Source organism: Callithrix jacchus, chromosome 12, assembly GCF_049354715.1.
Source record: "Callithrix jacchus isolate 240 chromosome 12, calJac240_pri, whole genome shotgun sequence".
NCBI lineage: Eukaryota > Metazoa > Chordata > Mammalia > Primates > Cebidae > Callithrix > Callithrix jacchus.
In genome coordinates this window covers 12,085,140-12,112,825 of record NC_133513.1, presented here as the reverse complement: position 1 = coordinate 12,112,825, position 27,686 = coordinate 12,085,140, and the positions used below count along the sequence as shown (strand labels likewise).

The window sequence follows — 27,686 nt, the reverse complement described above, 5'->3', positions numbered from 1 at the left end:
AGAAGACATTTATTCTTGTTTCTTCTCTCTGCCTTCAGGCCATGCTTCACTCAAATTATCCCTCACACCCCTGCATTTCAGAAAAGAGCAGTATTTTGAAGAACTATAACTTTTGGCCCATTCTGATAAAACTTTCAGTGACCACCCATAGGGAAAGTGATGTAAGCTTGTTGAAATAATTGACATGCACAGCTACAAAGTATTATTCTGAAAAACATGAATGGAGCATCCACTTTTCACACACACATGCACACAAACACACACTTGTAGTGGAATCCCCATAAGTTATCCTGTTGAGGTTGTGTTCAATACACATGGTAAATACAAAATGCAAAATAAAAACATGGGTATAATATGATGAAGACCCTTTGAGAATTCTTTCAGTTCCCTGAAAAAAAATATTTCAGCGCTTGTTGAATCCTGTTTTGCTGTAACACAGAGGCATACCTTCTTTTTCTTCGGCATTTTTACACCATGCAACGTGGTTTAAGCATCTGTTCTATGCAGATCTTCAGTGATTCCAGGAAGGCTGTGGTTGAGTGTCGGAAGCAGGGCAGGACACAGAGTCACGGCACCAAGGTTCAGATGCTTATTTGCTGTGTGACCATTTTGAGCCTCATTTTCTCTGCTAACAATACCAACTTTGTAGGATCACTGCAGAGATTTGTTGAATTAGGGGGTGTGAAGACAGTTTGTGTACTGTACCACTGTATGCATCACCTGCCTTTTTTAAATGGAAATTTGTTCTCATGATTCTAATTGGTGGAGATGTTAGGGCTAATAGAGGACCTTTAACCCAGCATAAGTTTTCATGCCACTTTCTAGGGTGAGAGCATTCAGTGACTCTCAGTTATGCTTTAGATAGAGTCTAACCCTCTGGACCTAGTCCTCAGGCTCTATGTGCTGGGGGTTCTACCAAGCTGTTCAATATCATGTTGTCACCCTTCCTTTGGATGTCATGATACTTTCATTTACAGCTGCTGAAATAGTTGCAGTGTATCCTCAGGACCCCTCTAACACCCACTCACTTCCTTCTTCCTCACCTGGATGCTCCTTCAATATGTCATATGCCTCTTTAGCCCTTAGTTCATGGAAATTACTTTTCCTCAAGTTCTCATCAGATCTGTGAAGGGAGAGACTGTGTCTGTGTCTGTGTCCTACATCATTACTTCCCTAATGTCTAGAATGGTGTTTGACAAATATTTGTTGATTAAAAAGGTAGATGTCCACATGGTATTTATGACATTCTGTATTACATGGGAGTCTTAAATTCAAGTGACAGAAACTCTACTCAAATTGCTTACGTGAACATAGAAACTTACTGGCTCCTATAACTGAGAAGTCCAGGAGAAATGGCTTCAGACTTGACAGACCCCAGGGGCTCCAAATACATCATTAGAAAACTGTCTTTGCTGATGCTGTTTTGTTTCCTTGGCTTGATTTTCCCATCATGAGCTGGGGTGGGAACCAGATAGTTTGTTCTGTTGGAACCATACAGTCTCAAAGGAGCAAGGGGCAGAATGAACTAGAGGAAAATGAGACGAATAGATGATAAGCAAGCAATAATAACAGATATCCTTCCAGGATCTGGCTATGAGCTCCTGAATACCAGGGCTTCTCTCCTCTCTATAGTTGGAGGATCTGTGCTGGAGGAGTCTGGCATACAGTAGGTGCTCAGGAATGTCTGCAAATGGTTGATGTGTGATGTTACTTCTAGGATGCAGCTTCTATATAAACCACCTCCTGTCTCACCCTCTGTTTTGCTCTCTTTTCCCTGGCAGGATCCAACGTCTACCTTCTTCCAGTTTGGAGCGTCCATCCAGCAACAAGCCACAGTCATGCTGAAGATCATGCAGGATTATGACTGGCATGTCTTCTCTTTGGTGACCACCATCTTTCCTGGCTACAGGGACTTCATCAGCTTTGTCAAGACCACAGTGGACAATAGCTTTGTGGGCTGGGACATGCAGAATGTGATCACACTGGACACTTCCTTTGAGGATGCCAAGACACAAGTCCAGTTGAAAAAGATCCACTCTTCTGTCATCTTACTCTACTGTTCCAAAGATGAGGCTGTCCTCATTCTGAGTGAGGCCCGCTCCCTCGGCCTCACCGGGTATGATTTCTTCTGGATTGTCCCCAGCTTGGTCTCTGGGAACACAGAGCTCATCCCCAAAGAGTTTCCATCAGGACTCATTTCTGTCTCCTATGATGACTGGGACTACAGCCTGGAGGCAAGAGTGAGGGACGGCATTGGCATCCTCACCACCGCTGCATCTTCTATGCTGGAGAAGTTCTCCTACATCCCCGAGGCCAAGGCCAGCTGCTACGGGCAGATGGAGAGGCCAGAGGTCCCGATGCACACCTTGCACCCGTAAGAAAGGGCTTGTTGTCTCCCAAAGTGGGATCAGAGTTTGTTGTTGTCATTGCTTGCTTACATACTCATTGACGAAAATACTCACTGAAAATGCAGAATGTTGTATGTTTACTTATGGGATTTTTATTTTGTTTTCCTCTCCCTCTTTGTCTCATCTCCTTTGTGAGATAAGTCACATCAAACTTTGTTTACTGTAACTTACCTTTTTTTTTTGTACTCAACAATATATCTTGGAAACCTACACCTGGGATCATTCTATCTTTCTATCCATCCATCCATCCATCCGTCTATCTATCTACTGCCTATCTATCTATCTATCTATCTATCTATCTATCTATCTATCTATCTATCACTATATCTCACGTGTATCTATAGTTTCTGTAACTCAAAGATTTGAACCCAGACAAGTCTAACTCCAACGCCCACATCACATTCTTCAATATAGTATCATGGTATAATGTAGTTATCCAATCTACATAATGACAGAAATTTAGGAGTTAATTTTCTTTTATTTTTAGAAAAATTATGGGTACATAGTAGGTATATATGTTTATGGGGTAGATATTTTGACACAGCCATGTAATGTGAAATAAGCACATCATGGAGAATGGGGTATCCATCCCCTCAAGCATTTGTCCTTTGAATTACAAACAATTTGATTATATTCTTTAAGTTATTTTAAAATATACAAGTCATTTGTTATTGACGATAGTGACCCTATTGTGCTATTTTATAGTAGGTCCTTTTCATTCTTTCTATTTTTTTTTAATCTATTACTCATCTCCACCTCCCGCCCCAAACCCCAATACAAATATGTGTTTATTTATAGAATAAGTGAAGTATTTTGGTATAGGCATACAATGTGTGATAATCACATCAGGGTAAATGGGGTTTTTATCACCTCAAGAATTCATCATTTCTTTGTGATATAAACATTTAATTTAGGGTTTTGTCAGGTTATTTTCCTATTAGAAGCTAAACTGCAATGATAATCTTTATACATGTCTTTGTTTTTTTCTAGGGGTGATTCTAAGATACAGGACTTTTGGGTCCTAATTCATGTGCATTTTAAATTGAAGCATCTATTGCCAAATTGTCCTGCAAAGTAACTACATCAATTTATATTCACACTAACAGTTTGTGAAACTACCCAATTTCCCACATCCTCACCAGCATGTTACACTTTGGGGAAACTTCCCACACTAGTATTCCTGGTCTCTGATTGATTTTGCATCTGAATTTTTTCCCTCCCTATATTCTAAGTATTTTTGTAGGTCACTGGAAATCTTGGCAAACATTACTCGTAGAACAGCATTATATCCTATTATATGAATGTATGATAATTTATTTAACTACTCCCATCTTGGCGAACATTTAAGTTAAATTTTATATTTCTGAGAAGTGTCATTGTTCCTTGTGGCCTGTCATTATGCTCAGCTGTTGAGATTTAGAATGATCACTCCTATACCCATTTTGCATGGCTTTGGCTGATGTTCACTGATTTAATCCATGCTTCATTCCTCGGATAATGGGCAGTGTAGAACTGTGATAGAGGGCCTCAGCTCTGGAATTAGACTTGTCTGCATTCAAAGCTTGTTTCGTCCACTTTCTACGTGACTTGCACAATCATTCTACTTTTCTCGGCCTTAGGTGTTTATTGCAAAGTGATGATAATACCACCTAAATTTTAGGCAACATTTCTCAAGCCTCAGCCGGCATCAGAATGTCTGGAAGGACTTGTTAAGACACGAGTTACTGGGCCCCAATGTCAGAGTTTCTAATGTAATAGAAAATATGGCATGGGCCCCATGAATTTGCTATTTCTTTCAAGTTTTGGGGTAATGCTGATTTTCTTGGTTTAGGGGCTATGCTTTGAGAACCAACATTCTAGAGATTGTCATATTCATTGAGGTGCTGCATGAAAAGTACTGTTTAGCACAATATTTACCACCTAGTAATATTAAATAACTTCCAGAGTGATCAGTAAAGGTTTTGGTCATCAGAAATTACAGTCAGCAGGCTGGGGGTGGTGGCTCATGTCTGTAATCCTAGCACTTTGGGAGGCCGAGGTGGTTGGATCACTGGAGGCCAGGAGTTTAAGACCAGCTTGGCCAACATGGTGAAACCCTGTCTCTACTAAAACTGCTAAAGTTAGCCGGGTGTGGTAGAGCATGCCTGTGATCCCAGCTACTCAGGAGGCTGAGGCAGGAGAATCATTTGAACCTGAGAGGGAGAGGCAGAGGATACAGTGAGCTGAGATCACACCACTGCACTTCAGCCTGTGTGACAGAGATTCCATCTCAAAAAAAAAAAAATTAAAAAAAAGGAATCACAGTTAGCAAACCATGTTGGTTTATTGCCAGCAGGATGCTATGTCACTCTGAAATATTTCTGGAAGGTTTTAGGACTTTAAATCTGCTACATTTCAGAGGGTATCTCTGAACTGGGGCTGGAGGGATTTGTCTATCTGTGTGTGTGTGTGTGTGTGTGTGTGTGTCTGTGTGTGTGTGTGCGTGTGTGTGTGATGACGTAGACAGAATATACCTTTTTACAATTAACATAAATCTGAAAAATGAACTCTTGAATTAAGAAATTATGCTCCTTTGACATTTCTCTGTCCTCTGTCCTTTTACCCCCTTTAGTAATCCTGTTTCTACATTGCGACTTTCAGCATTTTAAATAATTGTCCAGATATCAGGAAGGAACTCAGATAAATCAACATGAGACATGGGAGTCTCTTACAGAGGCAGGATTGCTGCCAGCCCAGACACAAGCGAGGCTAATGAATTCTCGCTCCCCATAATAAGATGTGCCCTGAAGCTGGAATATTCAGAAATGTATAATTTTGATAGAAACATAACTTAATTTTAGGGCAATTGAAATACAATACATACAGGAAGAGGAATTCTAGAGGGATAATTTGCAAGACACTTAGATCTCTTTCCAGTGACCACCGGGATTCTATTCTTTAAAAAAAAATTTTTTTTGCTGCTGTGAAATGCTTTTGTGCTATTTTTTCCAAAGTTATGCCTTTAAATGCAGCAATTTTGTAAATGCTATTTCAGCCCCAGAGAAGCAATTCATCAAGTGTGTTAAGTTCCATCCACTGCTTGTGTTTAATGAAACATCTCTCCATCCATACAGGGCTGGTAGTGTCCACCCAGTGTATAAGTTTGGATGATGCACAAGCAGTCTCTCCATGCCGTGCTCTCCCACGGTCCCTGACGCTTACCCTAGGGAACAGTGGAAACCTGCCAGGCTGCCCTTGACAGGGAGTTAGAGAAAGCCCAAAAAGGCAGGTTGGTTTTTCTGGTTTTTTTTTGTTTGTTTGTTTTTGAGATGGAGTCTCGCTGGGTTGCCCAGACTGGAGTGCAATGGTGTAATCTCAGCCCACTGCAGCCTCCAGCTCCTGGATTCAGGAGATTCTCCCACCCCAGCCTCCAGAGTAGCTGGGACTACAGGTATATACCCCCACATCTGGCTAATTTTTTTATTTTTTGGTTGAGACAGAGATTCACCATGTTAGCCAGGCGGTCTCAAAATCATGACCTCAGGTGATCCACCTGCCTCAGCCTCCCAAATTTCTGGGATTACAGGCATGAGCCACCACACCCGGCCAAGGCACTATATTCTTCTATCCTTTGTCTATCATTCCTTTCAAGCAACAGATGCTGTGCTATCCCCTGGGACACATAGATGAATTAAAATATAACTTCTCTCCTTAAACATTGTATAGTCTGGTCAAGATGGAGGAAATTTGTCTAAAGACAAAGTTAGGTAATAAGAATTATTTTTTAATATTGAAAAAAAAGAATAGTACAGAAAACTATAGAATCTGGGAAAATACTCAACCCAATATTCATCAGAGAACAAAGCTAAACATGCCAAAGGTTAATGTTGGTTTCAGCATTTTAAAAGAAATAAAACATTAATAATAATGTAGAAGTTCTGATTATATTTGTTTCCCTGTCCCACTTCTCTTCTCTCCATAGAAGGGAAAAATGTGATGATTAATTTGGTATACATCCAAATCCATGTACATGTTTTTGTATTTTCAATACACATACATGTGCAATAATATTCCCAATACATAGTTCTTTCTAATGTACACAAATGGTGTCTAATATATTACAATTTCCTTTACCTCAATCTTATATTTTCAAAATCCCTCTATGAAGATAATTCAATTGCATTCATTTCATTGATGATATTCTATTATATAAGTGTTCCATCTTTTATTTAATTATTCCTCTTTGATGGACACTTAGATTTTTTATAGTAAGGGATTTTTCAGTCTAGACTGCTGAAAGCTGAGAACAAATCTATCTGTAGCCTGAGTTAGATCTATCTGCTTGTTCAATAGATACCTAGGACTCTCAAGTTAAGAGTTCCTCACTTCAAGCTTAAAAATTACATTTTCAGCTAGATGAAGGTCTTTCTTTGCAAAGCATCTGGTAAACAAATAGCTCTCACTATTCCTCCTATGTAGTAAGGAGGTTGCAAATAGCTTCAGAAGTTCAGATGAGGTCATATCTGATGTTTTCGTGATGAGTTACTGAGGGGATCTGAGATCCAGCTTTGACTGGTTGAGAATAAAGTTGTGGGGCCAGCTAGATGTGCCACTTGGTGGTCCTCATGGACTTTATTTATAATCTCATGCAAAGAGCTGGTGCAGGTAGGGTATAGTAACAATGATTTATTGCTAATGGGCTCAGTGTGGTACAAGGGGCTGCTTGCAAGGGATGGTATGTTGATGACCTTATCATTGACCTGTTTCTGTACACAGTTTCAGGAGGAAAAAAAAGTACAGGAAAGGGGGATATTTTCTTCATGTTTAATATTCCTGATTTTACAGAAGACACTTTGAAAAGAGCAGTCAGCATTTTCCAAAGTTCAAAAATAGCTCAGTCATGTTATATAACCTCCTCCTTGCTACTGCAAAGTTATTAAACATCTGTTCCTTCACCAAGCACAGAGCATGTCACTGGTAACTCCCAGAATTGTGAAGGTAAACCATTACCTGTTTAGCCAGTGGAATCCAGGCTGTTGTTTCCAGTGCTGTCACAAGAATCTGTCCAGTTCATGAGTGGCCAGGGCTCCCTGGGAGGCAGTGTGGCATCACAGTTAAGAGCACGGACAGTGGGGCCAGGCTGCATGGGTTTGAACCTGATCTGTTTTTTAGACCTAGGAATTTAGGTGAGTCACTGAACTCCTCCAAGTCTACTCCCTTAGGTGTAATACGGGTATAAGAAAAGTTTTGCCTCTTAGGCCAGTGTGTGCCACATGAAAAAGCAGACTGTAAATAGTTACTACTATGGATGAAACTTGTAGATCTAAAGTTATTAGGCTGGGCATGGTGGCTCCCACCTATAAGCCACTCGGATTTGGGAGGCTGAGGCTGTTGGATCACCTGAGGTCAGGAGTTCGAGACTAGCCCGGCCAACATATAGTGAAACCCCGTCTCTGCTAAAAAAGTACAAACATTAGCTGGGCATGGTGGTGCATGCTTGTAGTCCCAGTTACTTAGAAAGCCAAGGCAGGAGAATCTCTTGAATCCAAGAGGTGAAGGTTGCAGTGAGCCAAGATCACATCACTGCATTCTACCCTGGGTGACAGAGCAAGACTGAGTCCCTCAAAAAAAAAAAAAAAAAGTTATGCATGAAGCAAGTGTCTCTCCATGCCGTAGCCCTTGATATTACCATTCATTCATTCAAAAACTGTATTTGGTGTCTTATAGACACTAAGCACCAATTATTCATAGTTGGAGAGACACAAAAAAAACCACCATGTGATTATTGAGCAGAGCAGGGCTGTCATTCATCTACTATTTTCTTGGAGGTTTGGGGGGCCAGTGGAATATTCCACAGTAGAGGCCCAGCCTCCAAAATTGGAGGTATAGGAGAAAGAAAAATGTCCTTATGCTGAAACACAGCACCTAACAAGGGGAGTAGGATCTGGGTGACTCAGTGCTCTATGATTATTTTCCAAGCTTCTTTAGCTTTTATTTGTTTCCTCTGGTGCTCAAAGCTCTACCCATTAATGCCTATTTGGCACTTGGTTCAAGCATGTAGACCCAGGTGAAATTCCTATCACATTTTAACCTGTGGTTTCATGAAATGCAAAGCATGAAGTTTGTGCTGTGAATGCTGTGTGTTTGTCTATATCTACGAGCGTGTTTTTGCACACACATGTGTGCATGTATATGTGAATACACACATGTACACATGTTTATGTGCATTTTTGTGTGCATGTGTGTGTGTGTCTTTCTATCTGCATGTGTATATATGTTTCTTCTTCCACAGTGGAGGGGACACTTTTTATATTTATTAAAGAGGAGGTCATAGAAGGGAGAGGGTGGATGTTTTTCAGACCAAAACCCTCTTACTACAGGATTACCTTGGGAGAAATATGGCCATTGGAAAGAGGGCAGTGTGACATCAAGAAAAGTTCATGGGCTGAGTAGTATGACAGACTTGACTGTGAATTTACCACGTATTTACCAAGTATAAGTTACTAGCAACTCTGAACCTAGGAGTTTTTCTAAAGAGTGTATGTGTGTAAGATAGACGTCTCTTCTTATTATAGCAGAATTAAATAAAAGTACATACATTTAGGCCAGGCGCAGTGGCTCACGCCTGTAATCCCAGTGCTTTGGGAGGCCGGGGCAGGTGGATCATCTGAGGTCAGGAGTTCAAGACCAGTCTGGTCAACATGGCGAAACCCTGTCTCTACTTTAAAAATGCAAAAATTAGCCGGGCATGGTAGTGGGCACCTGTAATCCCAGCTACTAAGGAGGCTGAGGCAGGGAGAATTGCTTAAATCCAGAGGTGTAGGTTGCAGTGAGCTGGGTGACAGAGCCAGACTCTGTCTCAAAAAAAAAAAATGCATATACATTTAGCACAGTGCTAAGCATGGAGTAGGAATTTTACAAATAACTATTGGGTCATGGTTATAATTATCTTTTACTTATTGTGGTCATCGTCATCATCATTATTATAACTTTATACTAGTTTCACTGCAAGCTAGGCATAAGCTAGGAAAGTAAACAATGAAAGTGAATTTCAATTCTATTCTTTAATTACCAAATTATAACTGTATGTTCTGTGGCTCCCATTTGAGATAGGGAAGTGGGACATGGAGAAGTTACTGCATTGGAAATCAAGTAGAAGAGCTCAAGTAGATCTATAGCACAAATGAGAGGGCAAAAAAATCTTATCTCAGGAGAGTTCTGAATTAGTATTGAAGGGAATTTATTTGACCTTCATTCATGATACCTGGCTTGGCCATTTATGTTTTTGAATTGACCTCTTGATTTATGAAGTCAGGCTTCTGCTTTAAAAACCAACAACATTGTAAATTATTACCCCTGCAGAAAGGGAAAGAGAAGGAAGATATACATGAGAGAAAGAGTTTTATTCATGTCTAAGTTACAGTGGTACTACTTTAAATCTTCATTTCTAAAATAACCATAGGAAAAATTCTTGGTTTAATGACCCATTAAGAGACTGTGCTAAACCTGGTTGGCATATTTTTATTTAATAATCAGAATCATCACTGTTGGTTTTCTATAATGCCAATAAAAGTCCCTGCTCAGTTAATTCTCTGAGCTTGACCACAGTTAAAACTTCCCTAGGTGAATGTGATAACACTTTGCAAATATTTATCTGTGGGATCACCATATGCTCAATAAACACTTCTCGCAGTGAGAGCAGGCACCTCAGAAGCCAAGCTATCCCGTGGGTCTGTGCTGTACATCTGATTGGGACTCTGAACTCAGAAGTGGGAAAAACATCTGAGTCTCAAAGTAAATCAGCAAGAGATATGAGGTGAGAGAATCCAGAGGAACACAAAGCACATTCCCCAAGGCTATGTGACTTTGTGGAATGTGGATTTAGACAGTGCTATGTTCAAACCCTCTTATTATCTGGGTTATTCTGGGAAAGTCGCTTAACTTCTTTGAGCTTCCATTTCCTTGATTGTAAACAAAGAAAATTCGAAGAATAGGGAGGATGATGACACTTAAATGCGTGTATTATACTTAGCCAAGCATCTAGGATGTATTTGGCACTCTACAGGTGTTAATTCTCCTCCTTCCCTGTACCTGAGGCACAGCTTGATCTAGTCTTGATGGCCCCATGAGAGTGGGCTGAGCTTCCTGGGTATTCAGCCTGAGGAGTAAGTCAACAGCCTCTCTTCAGCATCATCTCTGTTTGTGGCATCTCTCCTGGAACACAGCCCTCCCTTTTATGGCTGGAACTCAAAAGAACCGTATGCCAGCCCTGCAATGCAAGTCAATCATTTCCAGTTGGCACCCAATGAATAGCTCGACAAATGGTGGAAACCTGATGCTGGCAGCTTGGGAGGACCAGAAGTTGGCTGTGCCATTACCTTGAGAGAAAGGTGGTTTGGGTTGTTTTGGGGTCACACATAAAGCACAAATATTGTTCAAATTTACCTTAGGCCAGATGTAAGTCTTGGGATTTTGGAACCAGCATGCATTAAAAAAAGGCACATTGATCTATTTCCTCCAGGGTTGAATACTAGAAAAGTTTTCATTTTGAAATTTGGTAATTTGGTGACATGTGCTAATTATTTGCTGCAACTCTCTTTTGTGAAAAGACAAAGCAAATTAAAGCCCCATCTCTATTACTCTGGTGCCTGCTGACAGAGTGTATATTGAGGTTGGGAGGTTTTAATGTGCAGAAACATAGGCTGGTTGGGAGACCCTGGCATAAGTCTAGGAAAGTGGAAATGGTGACTTGGATTAGAGTAATGGCTGTGGATTCAGAGAGAAATGGGCAGGCTTAATGCATATTTGGTATATAAAACTGACAAGACTTAATAGTTGAATATGAGGTGTTAAAAGAGCTATAATAATAATTTTTCACTTGTATAGCCTAGTAGATGGTGGTGTCTTTTACAAAACAGAAGAAACAAGGAAAGAAATATTGCGGAGGCCAGGCATGGTGGCTCACACCTGCAATTCCAGCACTTTGGGAGACCGAGGCAGGTGGATTGTGAGATCAGGTGTTCAAGACCAGGCTGGCCAACATGGTGAAACCCTGTCTCTACTAAAAATACAAAAATTATCCGGGTGTGGTGGCGGGCACCTGTAATCCCAGCTACTCAGGAGTCTGAGGCAGGAGAATAGCTTGAACCCTGGAGGCAGAGGTTGCAGTGAGCCAAGACTACACCATTCCACTCCAGCCTGGGGGACAGAGAGAAACTCTGTCTCAAAATAAAAATGTTGGGTGACAGAGAGTCAGGGCCTTCAAATTTTAGACATGTTAAATTAGACATACTTTTGAGATATCCAAGTGAAAATCTCAAGTGGGCAATCAGAAGAGTCTGAGTACAGACTGAAAATGGAATACACAGGATTTGAGCTCACTGATGGCAGTCAAAGTCCTGTGATTGGGCAAGGTCATGCAGGGGAGAATGATGACTCAGGAGGGCCTGGGTTTAAACCATGAGAAACTTTAACAGTAATTGGTAAATAATCCTCCAAGGGGAGAGAGAATGTTGGAAAGAAAGAGGCTGTAAATTCCAGGTGCTCTTGCCACATGGAGACTTTATTCCCAATGTTGACTTTTTTGTGATGCCTGGTGGGTGTATGCTCAGAGTTTGCTCCATGAGCAGCATTGTAGTAGATTCTGTAAGCCTTCCAAAAATGTATAATCTATGGCTGTTGTTAATATGTCTGAGTTTGGTGCATCCTTACAGAGTTAAGCAGTTCTACTTAATCGGTAATTTTTTTTTTTTTTTTTTTTTGAGATAGAGTCTCCCTCTGTCACCCTCAGCCACCCAAATAGATGGGACTACAGGCACCTACCACCACACCCAGCTGATTTTAGCATTTTTGTAGAGATGGGGTTTCACTATGTTGGCCAGGCTGGTCTTGATCTCCTGACCTCAGGTGATCCACCCACCTCGGCCTCCCAAAGTGCTGGGATTACAGGAGTAAGCCATTGCACCTGGACAAAAGTAAAATCGATTACACATTGAATTGTCTGGTAAATAATTCCAGCAGTGAACGCTTTGAGTTGCGACAAACAAATATTATACTGGACTTGAGACATGACTCAGATGGCAAGCCAAATTTTGGTTCTGGATAGATAAGGAGGTGATGAAGCTTTGAATCTGGACAGATGAGGAAGTGATGGGTGATGGAGCATTTGATCTGGAGAGATAAGAAAGTAATGGAACTTTAGGTCTGGACAGATGATGAAGTGATGGAGCTTTCAGACTGGAAAGATGAGGAGGTGATAGAGCTTTGGACTCAGATGAGTAAATGACGAGTGATGGAACTTTGGATCTGGAGAGATGAGGAGGGCATGGAGCTTTTTGAGTCTGGAGAGATGAGGAAAGGGGAAAACCTCTGTCTTTGTTTCATTCTGGACGTGATTTGTGCAAAATCTGATAGTGTACAAAAAGACAAAGTTAAAATTCCTTTCTACCAAAAGGGAGAAGCATGTGGCAAAGTATAAAGGGGCAGGTGCTCATGGGCAATTCACTTATGAGCTGTCCTTGGTTTGCTTTCCTGAAAGAGTATCTGTCTATGCACCTGTCTATATATAGGCCAAAAGCTCTCTTTCTCATCCCTTCCAGGTGGGAGCGAGAGAGCCAGAACTGGCCTCTCCACCTGTTCTCTGCCTTTGTCTCCTTGCTGCTTTGCTTCCTTCACCTCTTGCTTCCATGTGGATGCTGCCTGCCTGCAGGTGTGACTGAGCCCCTGTCCAGGTTCCTGGTGCCTCAAATCCTGGCATGAATCTCAGGGATAGAGGAGTCATGGTCCAGCGTGATGGGGCTAGCTGTGTTCTGCGTGGGCATGGGAGGCCAGCCACATTTCTACACAGGCCTCAAAGTTGGGTGAATGAACTGGCAGATCTGCTGGTGTCTGGTGTACCGTTGTCCAAATCCCCACAGCTAGCTTCCTGAGGATCTGCTTCATTTGGTTAAGTCTTGGCCAAACATAAGAATAAATCCACCCTGCCTAGTTTTCCGCATGATAGAAAATAGCTCTCCTGAGAAATGTGCTTATTTCCTTTTCATTTCCATCACTATTAATAAGAGGAAGTTTAAAAATTAATGCATCATTATGTATGTGGAGATGAGCAGGCAAACTTCAAGTTTCATAGGTTACATGATCTAAGGATATAAATTTTTAAATGTGAAGTACTGGAAATGTGAAAGTACTCTAAGGATAAGACCTACCATGTATTGACTGCCTCCTACATGTCAATCAGTTTAAGTACATTATCTTTCATCCTTAGATGGGAGTTAGGATGTTTTTACTGCAGATAGCAATCAAGTTAACTCAACGTTATGTGATTGAATTATTTCCCATAACAAAAATTACAGAAGTATTTTGGATTTCAGGTGCAGCATAATAAAGCTTCTAGTTCTTTCCTCTATGATCTCTTGACTCTGCTCTTTGGGCAGTGTGATTTTTTTTTTCTCTCTAACTGGCTTATTACCTCAAATTTGCTGTTAGCAATACCTGGGACGACTTTTTTGTTTGTGGCCAAATTAGGTCCTGTAACCATCTTTGGGCCAATAATGGTGATTTTGAAAATGCCAGGTACTGACTGGCTTAACTCCAAACTCCTGACCCAGTCACAGAGAAGGCAAATATGATAAGGTTAAATCAAACCAGACCTCGTGGAGCCGGGAATGGGGTAAATATCCTTTAAGTTCCATAGATTCTTATAGGAGGTATGAAGTCTCAATAAAATTTGAGTTCTGTTAAGAATGAGAAATAGATAAATGAATGCTAGATAGAGTACCAGCAAGTCAATTATAAATTATAATTCATATTACAGATAAGTAAAAAGGACTAGAGAAGTTACATATCTTGAAAAGAGCCACACAGCTAATGTGAAATGGAGCTAGAAGTTAAATCCCGTTTCCTTTGGTTCTAAGCCCCACCTTACTACTTTCAGAGGCTGCAAATTGACCTGCATTGTGTGTATGTATTTTTTAAAACTTGGAGTGTGGCCGGGCATGGTCATGGGCACCTGTAATCACAGCACTTTGGGAGACTAAAGTGGGCTGATCACTTGAGGTCAGGAGTTTGAGAACAGCCTGGCCAACATGGTGAAACCCCGTCTCTACAAAAAAAACTACAAAAATTAGCCAGGCATGATGGCAGGTACTTGCAATCCTAGTTACTTGGGTGACTGAGGCAGGAGAATTGCTTGAACCTGGGAGGTGGAGGTTGCAGTGAGCCAAGATCACACCACTGCACTCCAGCCTGGGTGACAGAGCGAGACTGTCTCAAAAACAAACAAACAACAACAACAAAAAAAGTTAGGAGTGTGTTTTCTGTTTCCAAAAGTCAAGCAAGTCCCAATGTTTAAACATTATTAGATTTCACAAAAATTACATATTTTATTTACCATGAAAAAGAAGGAGTTTGTGATAATAATCCCATATCCTGACCTGCTAATGATCAACTGAAAGTTGGAAGTGACTTGCATCTCTAGATTGGCAAGGGCCTGCGCAGTGCACCTTAGTCCCCGCCTGGGTTGCTTCATTACCTCCAGGGCTTCTTTAAGTATTTTATCCCGGGTTGTCTTGTATTTATTTTTATTACTTTTATCATAGTCATTATTATGTATATTTATTTCCAAAACAAGAACTTGATGATTATTAAGACTGGCAGATATTAGAATGAGCAATAACAAGAAGTTTTGATAGCTCACCTCCAGGGATCTTCATACCTGAGTTAATATAACTAGAACTGTGTACAACATAGGTCTCTTTTTTTTTGAAACGGAGTTTCGCTCTTGTTACCCAGGCTGGAGTGCAATGGCGCGATCTCGGCTCACCGCAACCTCTGCCTCATGGGTTCAGGCAATTCTCCTGCCTCAGCCTCCCGAGTAGCTGAAATTACAGGCACGCGCCACCATGCCCAGCTAATTTTTTGTATTTTTAGTAGAGACAGGGTTTCACCATGTTGACCAGGATGGTCTCAATCTCTCGACCTCATGATCCACCTGCCTCGGCCTCCCAAAGTGCTGGGATTACAGGCTTGAGCCACTGCGCCCGGCCACAACATAGGTCTCTTTTATCCTATATGCTTACAGCATTACTGGTCAAACATTTTTATTTAAAGCTGCAGGTGAAATCTTATAAAGCACTGATGGTGTATAATTTTCTATGACTAGAGGCTTCCCAGTATTGGAGAGGTACCCTTAATCATTTGCCCACATTTTCTCAAAGCAAAATAAAATAAACTTGGCTTTCAGAATTATAGTTGGGCATGTCTGGGACATAGTCATCTGTCACTAAGTGATCATTTCACGTAGCTGTAGATCATAAACCTCCTTCATTCAACTTACAGGTGAGAATTTGAGTTGTTTGTGCCTAGAGTGCCTTACCCAAAGGAAAAAACCTACTGACTTACCTAAAGAGAGTTCTCCCTTGTGTAAATATTATCTTAAGTCTGGAAGAAAATATTTGCTCTGGTGGGGTGTGCAGTGGGATTATGACATTTGTCAAGTGAATGGCAAACGATTGAGCCTGATGGAACCCATATTACTTGTTTAAGAAATAGTGCTGAAAATTTCAAGTTTGTCATTTAACCTAGTAAAGTGTTTGGTTCCAATCTGCTTTCTGTTTCTTAGCCATACTGGGGGTTTCAATATTTGCTTCAAAAATAACTTTTGGGTTTATAAATTATAACTGCTAGGGATATGTTTGACCGATTTAATGGTCATACTTACCTTTGTTAAATTCCATTCTATTGACGTCTACTTCAGACCAAGACTCTAATATACCCTACAGACCAAAACAACCAAAATGGGCAAAAACTATGAAGTGATTATTTTTAAGACCCTGACTATTGGGCAAAAGAAGATAGAAAATAAAATGTGAGTTTATTTATGGCTCCACTCACTACCTTGAGAGAATTTCCAGGCAGCAGCTTAAGGTTAGGGGACTTAAGTCTGGCAGACTCCCTGAATGAAAGAGACAGAGATGAATCTAGGAAAACAAAGGCAGCTGGAGTCCACAGGACAGAGGACCTAAGAAAAATGCTCTGCATAGATGGAGAACCTTGGAGATCTGCCCAAGGCCCATCTTGAGTGCTGAGCTGAGTACTGCTCAACATAAGGGTGAGGAGACTACCTAAAGCCAAAGAAATAAGCCTACCAAAGATTTTAACAGAGCCGAGGACTCACATGGAGTGAGGATTAGCCACCAGTTAGACTAGAAAATCCCATTATTCATGGGCACTGGGTTAACTACACAGAAGGTGGTTGTCTCAATAATGGAGAAATAATTAGCTGTAGACCGTGCATTGCTCTGACTCTGCCTAACAAATACCAAAAGCAAAATCTGAAAAGATCAAACTGTTTCCAAGTAACTTAGTCACTCTAGAACAGAGCTCAGTGATATTTATAGGAATACAAAAATATCAGCATGAAAAAGGTTAAACTTTATAATTTCTTCTGTCCCATCAAAAGTTACCAGGCATGCAAAGCAGCAGGGAAATACAATCCACAATGAAAAAACATCATGTAACAACTTACCCAGATTTTGATGAATGTTGGAATTGGCAGATGGGGCTATTCCTATAGAGAGTAACTCTAACTCTCAATTTCATAGATTCAAAAATTCAAGTGGAGACGCAGAATATTTTTAAAAGAGCCATATCAAACTTCTAGACATAAAAACTACAATGCATGAGCTAAAACTACACTGAATGGATTAATGGCAGCTTTGACATTGAAGAAGAAAAAAATTAGTGAACTTGAAGACAAAATAATTGAAATTTCTCCAAATGAAACTCATAGAGAAAACACAATTTGAACTATGAACTGAGCATGATTGAGGATTTTAATATATATTTAATTTGAATCCCTGAAATAAAGGGGCACAGGAAAAATATTTGAAAAATAATGGAATGAAAATTTTTCAAATTTAATTAAAACTATAAACTCTCAGTTAAAAAAACTTAATAAATCCTGAAAATAAGAAATCTGAAGACACAGCATAATCAAATTTCTCAAACTCAGTTTTAAAGATACATGAGCTAAAATGATATACCAGAGTTAAAAGCTGTCAGAAGAGAAAAAGATGTCAGGACACTTCTCCTCAGAAACAATACAGGTTAGAAAAGAGTGCAGAAAAATGTTTGGTACTGAAAGAAAAAAATGTAAACCTAGAATTCTTTGCACAGTAACAATATCTTTCCAAAGTGGAAGTGAGACCTTTTAGACATAGAATAACTGAAAGAATTAGTCAGCAGCAGATCTGCATTACAAAAAAACATTTAAGGAAGTTGTTTAGGGAGAAAGAAAGTAATACCAAACAGAATATGGATCACCACAAAAGAATGAAAGCAGTTGAATAAAAACACATGGTTAAACACAAGAAGACTTTTTTTTTTTGAGATGGAGTCTCACTCTGTTGCCCAGGCTAGAGTGCAGAGGCACAATCTTCGCTCACTACAACATCTACCTTCCAGGTTAAAGCAATTCTCCTGCCTCAGCCTCCTGAGCAGCTGGTATTACAGGTACTTGCCACCACGCCCAGCTAATTTTTGTATATTTAGTAGAGATGGGGTTTCATTATGTTGGCCAGGATGGTCTTGAACTCCCGACATCAAGTGATCCACCCACCCCAGTCTCTCAAAGTGCTGGGATTATGGGTGTGAGCCACCATGCCCAGCCTCGAATGAGGATTTTTAAACAATGAAATCATTTTAAAGGATAAATTACTTTTAAAACAAAAGCACTAACAATGTAGCATGAGCTTTACAACTTGTTAAAAGTAAAGTTAAAAGTAAACATGACAACAATAGCACAAAGGTAGGCAGGGAAATTGAAGTATACTATTTGAATATCTTATGGTATACTTACATAGTATAGTAGTATAACATCACTTGAAGATAACCATGGTACAAATATATATACTATAAACCCTAAACAAACTTCTTCTAAAATAAAAAAAAAAACATAAAATCCGATGCTCTGGCTAATATGCCAAAAAGGACATAAAACAGAATGATAAAAAAAGTTCAACTTATCAAAAGAAGGTTAGTAAAAAGGAAAAAGAGAAAAGAACAGATAGAACAAATAGAAAACAAATAACAAGGTGATAGGTTTAAACCTAACTCTATTAATAATCACATTACATGTAAATAGTATAAACATCTCAGTTAAAAGGCAGAGAACATCAAATCGAATCACAAAGCAAGAACCAACTCTAAGGTGCCCATAAGAAACCCACTTTAAATATAAAAGCATAAATAGGTTGAAAGTTGAAATATGGAAAAACATGTACATACTAACACTAATTTTAAAAAACTGGATGGCTTTATTAATAACATACTAGGTAGACTTCAGATCATGAAGTTTTTTGGTGTCAAATATTGACATTTCATAATGATGAATGGATTATGAAACTATGCATCTAATAATATAGCTTCAAAATAATGAAGGAAAACTGATATAACTGCAAGGGAAAATAGATTCATAATTATAGTAGGATATTTCAACACTCTTGTTTTAATAATTGATAGAATAAGCAGACAAAATTAGTAAAGATACAGACCTAATACTTACTTACAGAACACTCTACCCAACAACAGAACACACATTTTTCAAATGTATACAGAAAATTTATAAGAATATATCATATTCTAGGCCATAAAACAAGTTTTAGTATATTTAAAAGGATTCACTGACACAAAGTATGTCTGTGACTACTTTGAAATTAATTAGAATCTAATAACAGAAAGATTTCCAGAAAGTCCCCAAATATTTGCACATTAAATAGCATACTTTTAAATAACCTATGGGTAAAAGAATAAATAAAAATGACTCTTTACTCAAGTTATCCCTTGGCAGAAATCGAAGCCTCTTTGGTAAACTGTTCTTCACTCGGGCATGGAGTCGAACTTCAATTAACCAAGTCATAGGGACATTTGGCTCTTTGCTTAGTTAGTAGCTGCTCAGAACAGTCAGGATTTGATGCCCACAGAGAGGTTTGTGGGTATGAGAGCATGAAGTATGTGTTTCCTAACAAAAAGCAAAGGAAAACTGGGTCCAGATGAGTGTGGATGTAATTCTCAGGCAAGCCACATTCCCTACTCTCATCCGAGTTTTTATGTGATGGTGGATATAGGACCCAAACTAAGATTTAAGACATTGGGTTTAAATCCTAGCTTGCTCCTGTGTATGGTTATAATCTTTCTTAAGACTCTTAGCGCTTCTGGTTCTCTCTTTTTTTTTAAATCTGTAGATTGATTCAGTGTTGGCTACAATAATCTGGAATTGTATTTCATGATGTCAGAGCAGGAAGGAATGCTGGAGATCACTTAGGCCATTAACTTTTCATTATTTTTCTTATTTGTACATAGCAGACTTCTGGGTGCTTTTGCAATGTCATCATGCTCTCCAGGGTGTGAGTGGTAGCTCCAACCCTTTTCTTCCACTTAAGAAAGATTGGAGTGCAAACGAGTGATAATAGTGACTCTGCTTTAAATTAGATCAAAGTCTAATTTATCTTTTTTATATTTTTAATAAATGATTTATAAAATTTGCATCAAAATTGTAAAATATTAATCATAACAACTTATTTTCAACTGGTTTTACAAAATCAAAATGATAAATTATTTCTCTGTGTTATATTATAGATGAGGAAATTGAGGCCCCAGAGAGACAAGATTAATATTTTACTGTCTGGTTCATGGCAAACGCATAATAAAAGCACAATTTTTCTTTTTCCCAAACCTAGGTATGTTGCTTCCACTGCACCTTCTTGGTTCTTTGTGATTATTAATAGTAAGGTGATGATGATTGATGGTGGTGATGATGATGATTGATTAAGATCAAGATGATTATGATAAACTCCAGGAACCTTGTCCATTTTACTTTGCAAACCAGAATCTACCATAGTATAGACAGTTAATAAATATATGTTGAATAAATCAATAATGATAATTGCTACCACAGCACTTATTCTGATCTAGGTGCTATATTAAGGATTTTTACATGCTGCATTTTATTTTATTCTCACAACATCTCTGTGAAATAAGTAGTATTGTTATTTGTATTTTCACATGAGAAAAAGATTTCAGAGCAAAAAACGACTTTCCCAGGCTCAGTTAGTTGTAGGATCAGTATCAAGATGACCTCTCTGACTTTAGCACCCAATCTTCTGATTCTCTGGCTTCTCAGGGGAAAGAAAAGGCTTCAGTTGTGTTTTTGTGAGGTCCTAAGATGTCTTCTAGGGCTGTGAAGCTGGTACAAAGATCTCTCCCTGGTGAGTCAGAGACATTTGCTTGTCTTTAGAGTTATTTCATCATGAAAGTGTGATTGATGGAAATTCATTTTATAAACTACAAAACCTTTCTGAAAATGTTAATGTTGTCATCATCAATACTAATTATTATTATTATTGTCATGATCACAGGGATCTATGTTTGGCATTGCCAATGATAAAACAGACAGAGAACAAAGGGGAGAAGCTGGTCTTTCCTGGGAGAATGTTTATGAGAATTGTCAAAAGCTCAATTGCAGAACCATCAACTCCCTTTAAATTAGTTCTAGAATGAGTCCCTTGAGACATTGTGCACTCCCAAGGAGGACCCATAAATATTAACTCTACAGAGGACTGAGCAAAATCCCCAGCAAGGGAATCTTAGTAATTCTGACTAGGCAGAAGGAAGGGAATAAAATGTAGAACGAAAGAAAGAAGCCAAGATTTAATTGTGATACTGGGTGCAAACCAGTCTATAATGAGCTTGTCTGCCTGGATTTTAAAAGTGTTTAATTCACATATATGCAGGGAGACCACGACATTGGTAAATATTTTCCATTCCATGTAAAAAGAAGGCAGCAGGGAGGAGGGATCCATCATACTTCTGAGCTATTTACTTGAGTTTAAACTTTATCCTGAGTTTAATAAATCTTCTTTCAAAACAGAGAATTTCTTAGACTCAGAGCACTGAATGCAGGACTGAGAGAGGGTGTTTGTCTTCAGATGACTAGGAGAAATCAAAACAAAACAAAACACATAGAATAAAAACAGTCCCTTGGCGTCTGTTACCCATATTCACCTAGCAATTTCCTGGAATTCATTTATTCATTTGTCCATTCATTTATTCATTCTCCCATTTTGATTCATTTACCTTTTCATGTATTTATTTACCCTCCAGTCAGTTACTGAGTGTTCTCTATAGGTGAGACCTTATAAAAACATAAGACACACACAGCGATGCACAAAACAGGGAAAAAAAGCATGTTGCTCAAAGCTCCTATTCTAGTGGGAGGAGCAAAAATACATAAATACATCTGATGTCAATTTGCTATTGTTATGGGATGGGAAGAGAAACAGAACAGGGTAAGGCGATAGAGATGGAGGGTAGTTATTTTAGACAGAATGGTTGGAAAGGTGAAATTTGGCAGATGCCTGAATGAAGTGAATGAGAAAGTAATATGACAATCTGAGGAAAGAACGTTTTGGGTTGAGGACTGCCAAATGCAAAGGCCTGAAATTGGGAAATTGCTTGGAGGGTTTGAGGAGCAGCATGATGGTCAGAATGGCAGGAGCAAGAGGAGCATGCCTTTGGAGAGATGAGCCAAGTTCTGTAGGTCCTTAGAGACCATGGTGAGAGTTTGGAATTTTGTTTCAAGTATTATGGAAAGCCGTTGGAGAGTGTTAGGTAGGAAAGTAGGTACTGCAGTGACCTCTGAGCTTGCACAAGTTGAGTCTAGAGCTTTGCTCACTTTTTCTTTTCCTGGTCACATTTCATCTCCTATTGGAGACAAGTTTTTTGTAGTGTGGCACCAAATGCACTTGCCTTTCCAAATTCCATTTCTCTTCTCATTGTGAAGGCCTTGATGGGTCCTTTTTGGCCACAGCTAATCAGAACAATACTATCCATCTCACTACAGTGATTGGTTCAGGAATGGACACACTGTTTAATTAGGTCTAATATTAAAAATTTCTGAGCTATTTGATATATGGCAAGTGTGTACATGTGAGACTTAGATTTTCTGCTGCCATTTTCCACCATGAAATAAACCAGGCTTAGGATAAAGGCAATTTACACATGGGGAAGAACTAAGAGAAGCATGGTATAAAGAATGAGTCAGAGGGGCCGGGCGCGGTGGCTCAAGCCTGTAATCCCAGCACTTTGGGAGGCTGAGGCGGGTGGATCATGAGGTCAAGAGCTCGAGATCATCTTGGTCAACATGATGAGACCCCGTCTCTACTAAAAATACAAAAAATTAGCTGGGCATGGTGGCGTGTGCCTGTAATCCTAGCTACTCGGGAGGCTGAGGCAGGAGAATTGCCTGAACCCAGGAGGCGGAGGTTGCGGTGAGCCGAGATAGCACCATTGCACTCCAGTCTGGGTCACAAGAACGAAACTCCGTCTCAAAAAAAAAAAAAAAAAAGAATGAGTCAGAGCCATGATCAGACTGTATCTGAAATCTACCCTATCACTGATCTTTTCAGAGATATATATGTATTTTTTTTTTTTTGAGATGGCGTGTTACTCTGTCACCCAGGCTGGAGTGCAGTAGCAGAATCTTAGCTCACTGCAACCTCCACCTCCTGGGTTCAAGCAATTCTGCCTCAACCTCCTGTGGAGCTGGGATTACAGGTGCACACCACCATGCCCGGCTAATTTTTGTGTTTTTAGTAGAGACAGGGTGTCACCATGTTGGTCAGGATGGTCTTGAACTCCTGACTACAAGTGATCTGCCCATTTTGGCTTCTCAAAGTGCTGGGATTATAGGCAGGAGCCACCAGGCCCCTCCCTTTTCATACATTAACGACTAAACTCCCATAGTGGCTTAATTTTGTTTAAATTAGTTTTTGTTCATTGCAACCAAAGTTCCTTTAGTTGCATAATTTACAGTGAATGTATAGTATTATTGTAATTAGTTGGTGTATTATACTCTTTAATTTACATGGTTACATTTAACAAAGCTGTGAACAACAAAGAGATATTATAAGTAAGGATTTCAGAAACACTGTTTTACACAGGATACTTTGGCCTTTAATTTCAGACAGAAGACTTCTCAATGGATATAATTCGTTCTTGGTATATGTTAGTCACTTTTGAATGATTAGAACTTATACGGTAGTCTCTTCTTATCCTTGTTTTTTTTTTTCCTGTGGTTCCAGCTACTAGTAGTCTGAAAATATTACATACGATATAATATTTTAAGAGACAGACTACATTTATGTAATATTTATTCCAGCCTATTGTTATAATTGTTCTATTTTATTAATTATTGTTGTTAATCTCCTATAGTGCCTAATTTGTAAATTAAACTTTGTCATGGTAAGTATGTCTGTATAATACATACATGGCTCTGTATGATCTGCATTTTCAGTCACCCACTGGGGATCTCAGAACATATTCCCTGTGGATAGGGGTATACTGCAGTACATCCACAGGCTTTGGAATCAAATTTCAGCTTTTTCTGCCACTTATTAGCTGTGAGACTTTGAGCAAGTAACTAAATTTATCTGAGCTTCCTTTTTGTCATCAGTAAAATAGAAATAATGCTGGTCGCCACTCACAGTGAAGGAGTTTGTGAGAATTAAATAAAGCATGTAAAACATTTAGCTCAGTACCTGGCCCACAGTAAGTGATCTATGAATGTTGGTTCTTATATAATAATATAATTCTCAGAATAACCAAGGAAAGTAGAACAAAAAATGCCACCTAGATGGCAGGATTGCTTTGCATAGCTTAATGAAGTCTGTTTCATTATTCCAACTCCCTGGGGCTTTTGAAAAAAATAATAACATGTTTTAAAATGTAAAATGCCAGTCTCATTAAGAGAGTGGGGAAGGGGCAATCTCTAGGCAGGAAGTGAGAGGGAGGCAGTGTTGAAATTGTGGAGCAGAATACATGAGTATTGGTGTAAACTTGCTCCTTAAACAGTAAATACACAAATTGAGCTACACAACCATGTCTCTTACCAAAGGAAGTTTTTTGTTTTTAACATTAGAAGAACTTGGGTCCTGCATAAGAGTGAGATGTTAACATATTTTATTTGACTGAAGATACCAGGTATTATAAGATGATCTTTATTTCAAAAAAGTTAAAGTGCAAAAGATGTGCATTTTAGAATTGATGCAGTAGAACAGTGGTGCATTCAATGTCTGGTTTTCCAGCTAGCTATGAGGTAGGTGATACTATCCTCCTTTGAGATATAAGAAAATTGAGGCTTAGGAAAGTAAAGTGCCTTTTTCAAGGTCACATTGCTAGTGGACAGCAGTTACAATTGCATTCCCATTCATCTGAAGAATTTACTTAGTTTTCAGTGCCAAACTCCACAGGGGATACACCAGTGAAAACAACAGAGCAAGACCCCTGGAGTTATAATCTAATAGAGAATTTAAACAAAAATGAGTAAGGAGTCAAATACATAAAATAATTGCACTATATTATGACTCCTGGGAAGGACAGATATGGGGTACTGAGATGGAAAACATGAAGGATATAAGGAGCGCATGTCTGTAGAAAGAATGTAGAATATCTCTTTGTAGAAGTGAGGTTTCCACTGAAAGCTGAAGGATGAAGACTCAGACATGAAAAAAGCCAGAGAAAAGTCATTCCAGGCAAAGGGAACAGGGTGTGCAAAGTCCCTGAGGTGGGAAAGATTTTAGTGGTTTTAAGGAAATAAAAACATGTATTAGTATGGTAGACTCAGTTTCAGGATTTTCTAACTTCAAAGACTCTGCTCTGAACCACTAGGCAATACTACATCTGCAAAAGGGAAAGTTGGGTGTTTGAAGCTCAAGAGACACCAGGAGACACTATGGCGCAGTCGCTGTCAAAGGGATGCTCATCACTTCCTCAGATCACTTACTTAATTCCCCAGAAGAAAATTCCTTTTGTACATTAAATGAACAACTTTGTCCCTGCCCTGAAAAGGCAGAGGAGATATTTTAAGGGCTTCTATTAATATATGAGATGTGGGTGGGGGAGGGGAACTGGTGGAAAAGAGATCATGCCTTGAAAGGCTGGAAAAGGGAGAATGGTGGAAGAAGAACTAGGAATGGCTCAAGACAACCTCCTAGCCAAGAAGGCTGTATCACCAGCCACCTCCAAGGTGGAACACCAGGTGTCTGTTAATCTGCTGCAGGATAGTATTAGAAGGCCCATTTCACTTGTGACTGTATTGCTCTGGCTCTGAAAGTTGTGCCTTTTGGTTCCAAATGGTTTTCATCTCAGGACCTTCCTTCCCAACAAGAGATATTGAAAATAAGGGGAGAATGAGAAGACCTTGACTTATACATGCCAGCAGATTCAGGGTGTATGGAGGCTCCTACTTAAAATTTCTGGTTCTCTTGAGAAGTTGGGTGATACTTTAATGCAATTTTCTCTTCTTTTTTCCAAGGACTCATGTCATGAAGCTTTGGGAAATCTGTGGGGTCATGAGATCATCATTTTGCTTCATTATCCTCCCCAATTGGACATAATTAATAATTATTATGATAATGTTATATAGTGTTTTAGACTCATATACAAAATCTTTAATTCTCATAACAATCTTGTGAGTTGCATGGGATTATTCCAATTTTACAGACAAGGTAATGTTCACAGAGGTGACATCCTATAACCAAGATTACACAAAGACATTGACCCAACTTTTATGTCTCCCACTCCAGAAGACAAAGCTGGCAAAGAATTGGCAGATGAGAAATTGTTGCACTACTCTCAATAATCCCAGAAAGGAAGTAAAGATGTTGATTAATTAACAACAAGCAAAGGTATTATCATGTCTATAATAATTAGCATTTATCAAGTGTCTAGAATGTGTCTGGCACACCATACTAAATTCTGTTTATTAATCAATATAATTCTCACAACAACCCTGTGATGTAGGTGCCATTATTATCTCCATTTAACAGATAAAAAAATGTAGGCTCAAAGAGGTGAAATAACTTATGCCAGTTCATATAACTAGCAACTTGCAGAGATAGTTCATAAATCCTAAAAGTTTAACTCCTGAGTCAGTATTTGTCACCACCACCTAAACTACCTCAACTGATGGTGTACTTCTGATATTAATAGCAATGACACCAATTACATCAATTCACTGGACAGAGCAATTGTGAGTTGTGAGTCCCATCTCTTACTGTTGGTTAAAAAGTACAAGTTTTAGGAGCAGGATTCCATTATGCTGTCTCTGTTCACATAAGGAAGTAGAAACAAGTAACTGGGGCAATGGCCCTGATAAATAATCTTACTATAAAGCTGCCATCACAGAAAAACACTTGTTTGTATGTATTTTCTGTCTTCATTAGAACATTTGGATAATTGTGTAGGTCTGTGCTGTTCTTCTTAAGGAAGGTGGATGTTACTAAGGGTGGTAGACTTGGTTCAAGTCATCCCAGTTTTGCTGTGTTCCTTAACCAGTTGATTCTTACTTCCCTGACTCAAATATTGCTGTCAGCTTCAGCTTCAGCTTCAGCTTCTTCTGCTTGCCTTATTAAGAATTCCACAAAGTCAGGCCGGGCACGGTGGCTCACGTCTATAATCCCAGCACTTTGGGAGGCCGAGGTGGGTGGATCACAAGGTCAAGAGATCGAGACTATCCTAGTCAACAAGGTGAAACCCCGTCTCTACTAAAAATACAAAAATTAGCTGGGCATGGTGGTGTGCGCCTGTAGTCCCAGCTACTTGGGAGGCTGAGGCAGGATAATTGCTTGAACCCAGAAGGTGGAGGGTGCGGTAAGCCGAGATTGTGCCATTGCACTCCAGTCTGGGTAACAACAGCGAAACTTCGTCTCAAGAAAAAGAAAAAGAATTCCACATAGTCAATAGGATGCAAATAAATGGAAACATATGCACTTTCCCACATGTGGGGAATGTTGCTTGTTGGCACTTCTGCCCCTTAGCTGTCTTGTAGCCTGGTGCTTCAGCTTTCAATTGAGCCTCTTCTTTGTGGCTTTTCTGATTGCTGCTATAAGATCCAGGTGATTGAGCTGATACAGCCTTAATGGCAAGTTTCAATTCATTGTCTTCTAACTCAATTTTGGGTCTGGGAGCCCCTTAGATTCCTGCTTTGTTCACTCTGGGACCATCTTTCCATGTTCAATAAGCCTAACTTCTGAGCCACAGCAAAACTAATGCATATACGTTGAAGGTAGTTTCAGAACTTGTGCACTGAGAAATTTTCTACTGCGGTTTAACACGGTGAGAAGAACTGGAATAGCCTGTGCTGTTCAGAAGCCAGATCTGATATTGAAAGCAGGTGCGGGCCTGTCAGCCACACAGCTGTTTGAGTTAACTCTATTGGACACTATTGGACAATTTTGTTGTCTG

The 27,686-nt window shown here is 39.4% G+C and overlaps 1 protein-coding gene across 2 annotated transcripts in view; it reads left to right on the top strand.

Moving 5' to 3' along the window:
• Window positions 1–27,686, top strand: part of GRIN2A (glutamate ionotropic receptor NMDA type subunit 2A) — a 438,976-nt gene that overhangs the window by 255,488 nt on the left and 155,802 nt on the right. For both annotated transcript variants that reach the window (XM_035266897.3, XM_054242570.2), the window contains exon 4: window positions 1,782–2,374. In XM_035266897.3, the coding sequence (XP_035122788.2) occupies window positions 1,782–2,374 (593 nt within the window). The remainder of the gene's footprint in view (window positions 1–1,781; window positions 2,375–27,686) is intronic.